Genomic DNA, 11,659 nt, shown 5'->3' with positions numbered 1-11,659 from the left:
GAAACACTGGTTTGTTAAGGCGTTTGAATAGTCGCGGATCCGAAAAACTGGTTTGTTAATGCGTGTGAATAGTCACAGATCCGAAACACTGTTCGTCAAGGCGTGTGAATAGTCGCGGAACAAAACACTGGTTCGTTAAGGCGTGTGAATAGCCGCGGATCCGAAACACTGGTTCGTTAAGGCGTGTGAATAGCCGCGGATCCGAAACATTGGTTTTTTAAGGCGTGTGAATAGTCGCGGATCAAAAACACTGGTTCGTTAAGGCGTGTGAATAGCCGCGGATCCGAAACACTGGATCGTTAAGGCGTGTGAATAGTCGCGGATCCGAAGCACTGGTTTGTTAAGGCGTGTGAATAGTCGCGGATCCGAAACACTGGTTTGTTGAGGCGTGTGAATAGTCGCGGATCCGAAACACTGGTTTGTTAAGGCGTTTGAATAGTCGCGGATCCGTAACACTGGTTTGTTAAGGCGTGTGAATAGTCGCGGATCCGAAACACTGGGTTGTTAAGGCGTGTGAATAGTCGCGGATCCGAAACACTGGTTCCTTAAGGCGTGTGAATAGTCGCGGATCCGAAAAACTGGTTTGTTAATGCGTGTGAATAGTCACAGATTCGAAACACTGTTCGTCAAGGCGTGTGAATAGTCGCGGAACAAAACACTGGTTCGTTAAGGCGTGTGAATAGCCGCGGATCCGAAACACTGGTTCATTAAGGCGTGTGAATAGCCGCGGATCCGAAACACTTGTTTGTTAAGGCGTGTGAATAGTCGCGGATCAAAAACACTGGTTCGTTAAGGCGTGTGAATAGCCGCGGATCCGAAACACTGGTTCGTTAAGGCGTGTGAATAGCCGCGGATCCGAAACACTGGTTCGTTAAGGCGTGTGAATAGCCGCGGATCCGAAACACTGGTTTGTTAAGGCGTGTGAATAGTCGCGGATCCGAAACACTGGTTTGTTAAGGCGTGTGAATTGCCGCGCACCCAAACCACAACACGTGTTGTTGATGTTTATGAATAGGCGCCAGAACTGCATGAGATTGTATTTTTTCGGACACATAACGAATATGCAAAAATCATTTCGAACTAAAAGAACAATCATTAATCATACAGTGACACATACTTTTTAAAATGATAATTGCGATCTACTTTTGGGGGTATGAGCTTTGTATTTTGTGTGTAGTTTCACAATGTTATTGTTGTTCACAGTCAGAATAAATGTTAGCGTATATTGTGTTACAATACCAAAGCCATTCTCATATACATGTATATCTTGCCCTTATCATCATCATCATCATCATTATCATCATCATCATCATCATCATCATCATCATCATCATCATCATCATCATCATCATCATCATCATCATCATCATCATCATCATCATCATCATCATCATCATCATCATCATCACCATCATCAATCATCATCATCATCTTCTTCTTCTTCTTCATCATCTTCTTCTTCTTCATCATCATCATCATCATCATCATCATCATCATCATCATCATCATCATCATCATCATCATCATCATCATCATCATCAATCATCATTATTATAATCATTATTATAATCATCATCATTATCATCATCAGCAGCATCATCATCGTCGTCGTCGTTATTAGTATTATTTATTATTATTATTATTATTATTATTATTATTATTATTATTATTATTATTATTATTATTATTGTTGTTATTGTTATTTGTGGCAGGGGTCAAGATCATGGTTATAAAAATGGCACGTAATGCAAACAACAAGGGCGTGTACCAACTAGTATAAATGTTATTTTATAACATCGTCCTTTAAACGAAACATGTGTGACTAATGTATTGCTAAAACTAATATACTAGTGGTTTTATTACGATCAGCTGTAACGCACAGCCTAGACACGATTAAAGTTATTTATAATGAAATAAAATATGGGCATTTTCAGGTGTTTCGCAATACTGTTTTTAAATATACAGAGATGAAAAAGTGCTAGTTCGTTTTACGAATAATAACATTTTCATTTCTGTATAGTTATCTTTAATCACCTTACATTGTGTAGTTTATTGTCAATACAATAAACACAAGTTCTATGATGCTGATAACATACATGTATTAGTAATTCAACTTATATGTCAATCGTGAACATGTCTGTTGTTGGTTTTTACTTTACATAATTCAGAATAGGTTCAGCGTTGAATCTGTCCTTCATCCTGGTATCAAATTGTTGGAAATTGTTTTTGCGAAAATTTACATGTTACGATGCCATGTATTAGGCGGGTATCGTATATGCGTTCACTTCATTAATTGGGCTCTTTTTTGGGGGGTTTTCTTACGAATAGATGTGATCTTAAGACATAAACAAACTGTAAAGAGTATACAACTGTAACAAGGATTAGTTCATTTCCAGTATATTTGATATAAATGAACCCTCAGTACGTGTTCTTGTACTTGAAATATGCCTCGAAATCTACTACAATATACAATATATTTTCACTTGTTTTTCCTGTTTAAAAAATGTTTCCCATCTATGCGATATTTTTGTAGTGGTACTGTAATTACCTGCATTGAGAATTTTGAACTAGTGATAAATCCTTATTATTCATGATTGCATAATTTTACACTTCATTATGAACCGATTGAAATCCATTTGTCAGCAACTGGCCAGCACAATAAGCGTCTTAAATGCTTTTTGTCAACAGACGAGTGTTGTGGGATTGGGGTTTAATTACGTTATTGTTGTCGCTTCAATCTCCGTCACAGATTAACCGGATAAATGTTTCTTATTCTTTAAAGAATGTCAACGCAATTGCTAGACATTTTTATTGAGGGTAACTGTAGTTTTTCAAGGTACTTACGATCAACAACAAACGTAAGAAATCAAGATTTCGTGATTTATGCAGTTTTTAAGAATTGTAAGTTGTCGATCCTCGCACTGTGCTGATAACACTGTATTGGCATAACCGTATACTGTAGACTTAGCCTTTTCGCGTTTTGGTAAATTGACAAAATTATAAAAAAATCTTTCAGATTCGTAAATTTTCGTTGCAGTTATGATATTTGTGGGGGAAACAGTAATACTGAACATTTACCGTGCTCTAAAATAGGCATTTTATGCATCTTTTGACGATTTAAAAACCTGACAATTATAAAACGTTGCAACGCGAAACGATTGAATGATTTGGAGAGTTCTGTTGTACTCGTTATATTTTGTGGGGAGGCGGAAAACGACAACGGGTGAGGCATGGTATGGTATTGCGCAAGGGGGGGGGGGGGTTAGAGGGTTAGGGATAGGGTTAGTGTTAGTGTTAGGGGTCGGGTTAGGGTTTGGGTTAGCCTAAACCCATCCCTAACCCTAACCCGACCCCTAACCCTAACCCGACCCCTAACCCTTTTTTGGGGTTATCACCCCTGACCATGCCTCGCCCGTTGTAGTTTTCCGCCTCCGTATTTTGTGACAATACGAGGTTTGCTTATATTAAGTATAACAGTACATCACTCATTGTATGAGCACGGACGTCCGAGTGGTCTAAGCGTTAGACTTTTACTCCAGGGGGAGGTGGTTCGAGGTGGTTCGAGCCCAGATGAGGGTTACTTTTTTCTTTCTTTAATTTTATTCTATTTAGATCCAATGGTTATATTTATTTATATAAAGCATTTACTGACAAACTTCAATACATGCAAAAATCTGTGAAAAGGCCCCTTTAATATCATCAGCCATTTCAATGTAGCTGGTTAATAGAACAAATATACAGGTTTGCTTCTGATGATTTCAAATTAAATTAGCCTTCGTCAGTTTCAAATGACGTAAAATGTAGTGAGCATTTCAAACATTTTTCTCTGTTTTTTTTTTAACGTTGAAATAGGGCTCGATGTTACAACTTGTTTTCCTATTAATGTGAACACCTGTGTTTGGGATTTCACCTCAACTTTCGAATTGAGAATTGCTACCCGATACAACCTGATTCTTGTTTTATCACAATAATACCCCACCCCCGACGGTTTATATTTATTGGGTAGCGTGCTCACTACACTAGAAAAGATCGGGGACGCCCCTTTCTAAAGGCGACCATGGGTCATATCCAATGTTTGATGCAGCCCCGTGTCAGCTTTCGATCTTAATCGATTATAAAATTTAGATTGTATTGAATTGAAGAGAAAAATTAAGAACTGTGCAATTCAAACATTCCTATGTTTGGAATTACTTTAAATTGCACACGTGGAATATGAATCATTTACATTTAAACAATGATATTTTCGTTTTGAAGGATTAACGTTTTGTTCTGCATTTTAAAACATATAGGGGTTATTCTGTTTTAGTTATTTGTAAGTAACAGAGAATCCAGTGAAATGTGTGGGTTAACAAATCGTCGTTTTATATTTTTAACATTATCTTATTTTGTTTTCTAGTCGAAACGTACCGAGTTCATGTCGACATCCGGTCTTTCCGGTCTTTATCGGTAATAATCGAACATTGTATAATTGTATTTGCAAAAATGTAAGATTGAGTTTTCATAACTATTATCATCAACATTCCATTGACAGGTCTGGCCGATGGGAGAAGGAGATTCCAACCTGCCTTCAGGGTTCCCGCGAGCACAGTCGTGCACAGTGAGTCGTGCCTGGTGTGTCCAGACTAGGCCGGCTTTCGTCGTTTCACGGTCCCTATGAGGGAATCTTGCGGGCCAACAAATGCTGCTGTCATGTTCCGGGGGTACACGTTGTTCTTCTGCTCCAGGAAGGAGATATGGAGCAGTCTTTGGATACACGTGTGTTCAAAGGCCTGTAGCCTGAGTTATGTATGCGCGTAAAACGTCCAGGTCTCGCAGCCGTACAGTAGGATGGAGACTACGAGGGACTTGTAGAGCATGCACTTGGTGGGGAAGCTGATGTAGCTACATGTCCATTATCTGCTCAGTCTAGCCAACGCTGCATGCCAAGGCGATTCTTATTCGGACCTCAGCGTTTCTGGTACCATCATCGGATATGGTTGCTCTTAAGTACTTGCAGGTGATTACTTCTTCTAGTTTCACTCCGTATATGGTGATGCACTCTGAACACATCTGCATCACATGCAATTATTGATTTTATAGGATATACTCGTAGCTATACAACTCATCGCCTCAAGTCTGTTGTTTTGTAATTGTATATGGACAATTGCTCGATTGCATGTGCACACGCTAGGTTAATTAGCGCGATAATGCTAGAAACCATGATAGTACAGAAAGTAGGCCTTGTGTGTATTAATAAGTTTAAAAGGAAATTATGTGCCTGGTGATTTATTATATGTGGACCCGGAGTGTGTCCATCACTTTTAACTTATAAACTTTCTATACTTACGAAAGTCGGTACATACAGTACTATGAATTACAGTTATAATTTACAGCTATATCGTTGTTATTGAAAGATTTTCACATGGGTTGTGGTATTGTTTAGAGTATGGAAGCCGTAGTATCCGGCTGAGACCCCACCTGTCCCGTGTGGTGACCAACTACAACACTCCCACACTGCCGGGAACGTGGATTGAAATCGGGTCGCAAAAGAGAGAAGCGCTTGCACTAACAACAGCGCTTATCGAGCAGCCAGAAAAAAGCAGGTGGTCATGGTGCCCCATTTTATTATTAGAAGAATATCGACGGGTCATAAAAAGTAGAGGGACACTTGTGTAGGATTGGTTCTTCCTGTGGTTTAGTAGATCACTGCGTTGATTTTAATTAGTCTTTTTCGTATCTTTGTATTGACGTTTTTTGTGTCGTAGTCGTGACGTATGGGGTGCAGTCTCCTTAATCTCGAAGGCGTATTGATGGGACGAGAGTTGATTGCTTTCACTGTTAATGGTCCAAATAAATATCAGGTATTGATGAGAAGAAAACACAACCATGTATGGCAATATACGTTTACAATAGATACTTGGTTATGGCTTTTAACTTCTGAGTTATCCCGATGGGAATACGGGAAGATTCATGTTTATTGACGGTGTCGGATAAAAAAAGAAAATTAAACAGCGTTCCAGTGTATTGGAATTTGAGTTGTCTAGTGAAAGGAAAAACTCGGTGTCGTTTTCTTCGTTATTTGCTATCTGCAGTAGTTGATTTAAATACTGGTCAATACTATTTGAATCGGTGATTTGATCAATGAAAATTGCTTGGGGGCAATCTTTCAACAATGGCATAGCTGTCTGCGGTATTTGCATACTTCTTAAAAGCGGCTACTTTAACGTTTCAATCGCGAAGGCTCAATTGCTACTAAGTCATTGTCGTCTAAACAAATTGCGTTTGATATCAAATTAATTCAAAACTATTTAAAAGTAGGTTATACAAACATTAATTATTGCAGTTTTATTAGGTGTGAACTTACGGCATGCTTTACCGATGTGTCATAAACAATATTGCATTTAAAGGGTGATATGAATATACCAATGACAGTATTAAGAAATACATTAGTAAAATCTCTGACATTTAAATTGGCATATCGACGGATAATGTAGTATATTATTTCAATTGTTTATATTATCTTTTAAAGGTATATAAAGGTTAAACATATAGGTGTTTTTTAATAAACGCCAAGAAAAATATTTGTGTTTCTATAAATAAGATTTTCCAATTTGATTCTTCTCTTGCGAAAAATCAGAAGTAGCAGCTGTGTAGAGACTTACGCTTAGACCACTCGGCCATCCCTGCTCTTAGAATAAGGGATGTATTTTATACTTTATATAAGCAATCCTCGTAGTATCACAAAATATAACGACAACAACAGAAATATCCATATTTTTCAATCGTTTTGCTTCGCAACGCTTTATAATTTTCAGGTTTTTTTATCGTCAAAAGATGCATATAATGGATATTTTAGAGCATGGTAAATGTTCAGTAGTACCGTTGCCTCACAGATGTTATAACTAAAACGAAAATTTGCAAATCTGTCACAATTTTTGTTATTTATGTTAATTTACCAAAACGCGAAAAGGCCCCTCTAACACAAGAAAATCTGAAATGAATCTGTTAAAAGTGTGATAAAAAGGTATTTGTCTAACCGGGGACCTATACATGTTTGTATAGGTCCCAGGTCTAACTATGTTAATTATAGTATTCATCAATTAAAGCAAAGTGCATACAAGGAAGATAGTACTGCGGATTATACACGTACCGTTTATGCCGTTTTAATTGTGACGTCATAAGCTGAAGTCATAGTTTTATCACACGTCTTTAAAGCACCATAAACATTCAAACGCGAGATTGGCTTCATAAGAACTACGTCGTGCTTCCGACGCTGCCCGAAATCAATCTCGCGTTCCCTCGTTAATGTATGGATATCGTCGCGGGAAATTGACATGGAATATATTGTCACACACAAAATAAAAACAAGAGGGCCATGATGGCCCTGCACCGCTCCAATGTTTTTTCTTTGCGAAAAAAACGTGTAATGCGCATGGGTTGAAATGGTTGAAAAGCAAATTGTGACTTTCTCTTTCTATCCCCCGTCCCACTGGGCGCTTAAAGTTGGAAGGATGAGCATTTTTATATATGGAAAAAGTTACTACCGTGTTAACTAAACAGACAAAAAAGCTTGGGAATTGTTGCACAGGTCCTTTGCTTATAACGTAGGTACATTTATCTCTCCAAAATATATTGTCGTTCTTTCTATTTCAAATATTTTTAGATGCTGAAGATCAAACCTACGCATTTGATTTGAAACAGATTCACAAGACCCATAGGAATCAAAATTCCTTAACCCTTTACCAAACAACACATTTTGGACTTTCCCAATTTGAAAGAGGTTGCAGACGTCAATTGAATTAAAATGGAATATGAAGGAAATGATCAGGTAGGGTAGAAATAATTGTGATAAAAGGAGAAATTGCTCATCAACCCACACATCCCTAAGACCAACAAGCCTGAGAATATTATGATAATCTAAAGATTATTTCTTTATATTTATAAATGTATTTAATTAAGTAATACATTTGACTTCTAAGATCAATTCATATCTTATATTAAGAAAATTATAAAATGGTCAGAAATATATATGGATTGTTGAGCAATTGACAATCATTTCAACAATTCATGATCAGTCACGATTCACAAATGGAACAATGAATCATTAGTTATTAAAAAGCAGCATATACGATAGTTAAGACATTGCACTTCATTAATTTCAACACCTTCTCTTCGATACAAAGTTTGAGTTTACCGTGCAGTATCATATATTGACTTTGCTTGAAATAATTATGTTCATGGAAGCTGTGTTTTTAAAATCAATCATATATTATTAAACTGGTTTTAACACTATAAAAAAGTTTGCACAAAATAGGCCTTATATAAGCAAATTTTTGATTTTTTGACCCCCCAGGGCAGGGTCAAATTTGACCCCAGGGGCATAATTTGAACAAACTTGGTAGAGGACTATTAGATGCCACTACATACCAAATTTGGTAGCCCTAGGCCCAATGGTAATGGACGAGAAGATTTTTAAAGTTTTCACAAAATAGGCCTTATATAAGCAAATGTTCAATTTTTTGACCCCCCGGGGCAGGGTCAAATTTAACCCCAGGGGCATAATTTGAACAAACTTGGTAGAGGACTATAAGATGTCACTACATGGCAAATTTGGTAGCCCTAGACCCAATGGTAATGGACAAGAAGATTTTTAAAGTTTGCAGAAAATAGGCCTTACATAAGCAAATTTTCCATTTTTTAACCCCCCGGGGCAGGGTCAAATTTGACCCCAGGGGCATAATTTGAACAAACTTGGTAGAGGACAATAAGATGTCACTACATACCAAATTTGGTAGCCCTATGCCATACGGTTATGGACAAGAAGATTTTTAAAGTTTGCACAAAATAGGCCTTATATAAGCAAATTTTCAATGTTTTGACCCCCCGGGGCAGGGTCAAATTTAACCCCAGGGGCATAATTTGAACAAACTTGGTAGAGGACAATAAGATGTCACTACATAGCAAATTTGGTAGCCCTAGGCCCAATGGTTACGGACAAGACGATTTTTAAAGTTTGCACAAAATAGGCCTTATATAAGCAAATTTTCAATTTTTTGACCCCCCGGGGCAGGGTCAAATTTGACCCCAGGGGCATAATTTGAACAAACTTGGTAGAGGACTATAAGATGTCACTACATACCAAATTTGGTAGCCCTTGGCCCAATGGTTATGGACAAGAAGATTTATAAAGTTTGCACAAAATAGGCCTTATATAAGCAAATTTTCAATTTTTTGAATCCCCGGGGCAGGGTCAAATTTGACCCCAGGGGCATAATTTGAACAAATTTGAAAGAGGTTCACCACAGAAACATTCCTGAGAAATTTCATCAGATTTGGACCAGTAGTTTAGGAGAAGAAGATGTTTTAAGAAAAAGTTAACGCACGCACGCACGGACGCACACACGACGGACACAGGACCATGACATAAGCCCCGCTGGCCTTTGGCCAGTGGAGCTTACGAGCATTTTATATCACGTTAAATCTATGTTACCATGCCACATCTAGCGTTGAAATTGTGGCTATTGCTGTAATGAAAACTGATTTGTATGGGTTAACTTCATTTTACGAAATATTTTACGAAATATGCGTTGATTTTGGGTGTTTATGGGGCATTAACGCTTATGTTAGGACAACTTTGGGACTGTAGTTTTCGTCTAAATTTTCGACAACACTTGGATCACTTGTTTATTGTAAAACAAGTGGTGGTTTGTACTCAAGTCTCACAGGCTACGTGCTTAGGGAGATAACGTTTGACATTTCTTCCAGAGGCATCATGTTCATGTACCAAGTACATTTATGCCAACATATTGTATTTATACATGTATATAATTATATTGTTTCCCTTTTGATTGGTTTCATACTTGAGCTTTAAAGGTTTTTAATCTGCTTAGTCGTGACGTTTAAAACAGCATTTAAACATGCAGTACTCGGCGAACAAGTTTTCAACAGCATTTAAACATGCAGTACTAAGCGAACAAGTTTTCAACAGCATTTAAACATGCAGTACTCTGCGAACAAGTTTTCAACAGCATTTAAACATGCAGTACTCAGCGAACAAGTTTTCAACAGCATTTAAACATGCAGTACTCGGCGAACAAGTTTTCAACAGCAACGATGTCCCTTATAAAACAAGTTCTTAGGCCTTTACCTTTAAAGGTCTTCCGCAAGAATATAGTTTAAAAAATTTGCACTTGCATTTCAGTTATTTTGTTTGAGCATGTTGTACACACCTGTACGTGCATATGGCAATATATATGGTTAAAGGTTATGTTGTATTTAAATTGTGCAACATTATCTTTTTATGCATGCCGTTTAAAGATCATGTGCGTGTATTTCCAAAATCACAATGTGAAATAAATATCAAAAGCATAGTCGCCGTCGTGACAATACGACACCCGGCATCTCCATCAGTTATGTCAGATTTATTATAGGGTTTCGGATTTCGGTTCATGTCGCCCACCACCATTATCCTAAGCATTTTAATAGGTTTGCAATATAAGGTTTCCTAAAAGCTGCTTAATTAAGCACAACGAAGGCTTGTGAAAACTTAAAGGATGTCACATACACGCAATTTTTAATGATAAGGCTTTCGTTGATCATAATTGACGAACCGCAACAAATGCGCTAATCTAGTAAAGTTTGTTAAAAATACAAATTAATGGTTTTAATTGCTATCTTTTTCTTTCAAATTACCGTGTTATTTGGACAGGGTATGAGAGTTTTCTGACACTTTTTATGCATGTGTCGATTTCTGTATATCGAACACTCAATACAAATGCACACACAATCTCGCATCCTCTAATATTAAAAAAGACATTACCAGATGGAGGGCAGCAACTAAATAAAACACATTCATATTAGTATGACATCGAACATTACTGGCATGATAATTATAGTTTGCATGATAATTACATAATAACAGACACTGTGGGCGTTCGACCCAGATGGGCGTGTCGGTATGTGTCGCCGACTGATCTGTTTAGACTCGGGTAATAACTGGGGCGCAATTACCCGCCTGCCTTGTAATATGACCCCGCAAATGTCAGATGTACGCATTACACCTCAAAGGCGTATGATCGATTATAACGAAATAATCATAAAATTGTTACCGTTGTGTCATGTTACCGTTGTGGGTTGATTTGTCTGTTGCTCTTATAATATGCCCGTAGAATAAGGCAAGTTATAACAACATACCTTAAAAACTTCTATAGCCGATTCTTATGCATTGTATATGTAGCTTAAAGATCTTTCAATAATCATCAGTAGTTAAACGTAATCAAATTCAGCAACACAAATTTAATTGTTCATTTTAAATTATTGTAATGCTGGACAAGCCAGTGGGATGTGACATGGTGGGGTTTATGAAGAGACATTGAATTAGTTCTTTATTGAAGTTCATCTCGGTGGTATATTTGTTAAGCTTAAGCGATGTTTGCAATTATAATGTTCCAGAGAAATAACTGTACAGTCATGGATTCGTCTGTCTCTTCTGCAAACACGTGTATCTTGGCATTTTCTTAAATGGAAAAAGACACAATTCAATAGTCTTAATCCTTAAATAATTAAGTGATATCACGACACGACATATCGAACCACAAACTAAGACCAGCGATTCGCGTGTTTTGGATATTGCTTTTGTCACTTTTATTAAAGGCAATTAAGTTCTTATTCTATTTAAGAC

At 37.3% G+C, this 11,659-nt stretch overlaps 1 protein-coding gene across 1 annotated transcript in view; it reads right to left on the bottom strand.

The window, feature by feature from the left end:
• Positions 1–4,905: 4,905 nt before the first annotated feature.
• LOC127859612 (uncharacterized) overlaps positions 4,906–11,659 on the bottom strand; it is a gene marked incomplete at its 5' end in the record, with an annotated part of 11,070 nt that continues 4,316 nt past the window's right edge. The window contains one exon of the mRNA XM_052397114.1: positions 4,906–5,049. Within this exon, the coding sequence (XP_052253074.1) occupies positions 4,906–5,049 (144 nt within the window). The remainder of the gene's footprint in view (positions 5,050–11,659) is intronic.

The sequence above is a fragment of the Dreissena polymorpha genome, chromosome 15 (genome assembly GCF_020536995.1).
Source record: "Dreissena polymorpha isolate Duluth1 chromosome 15, UMN_Dpol_1.0, whole genome shotgun sequence".
In the NCBI taxonomy this organism is placed as follows: domain Eukaryota; kingdom Metazoa; phylum Mollusca; class Bivalvia; order Myida; family Dreissenidae; genus Dreissena; species Dreissena polymorpha.
Note: the sequence above shows the minus strand (reverse complement) of the source record. Positions and strands in the feature narration are given on the sequence as shown.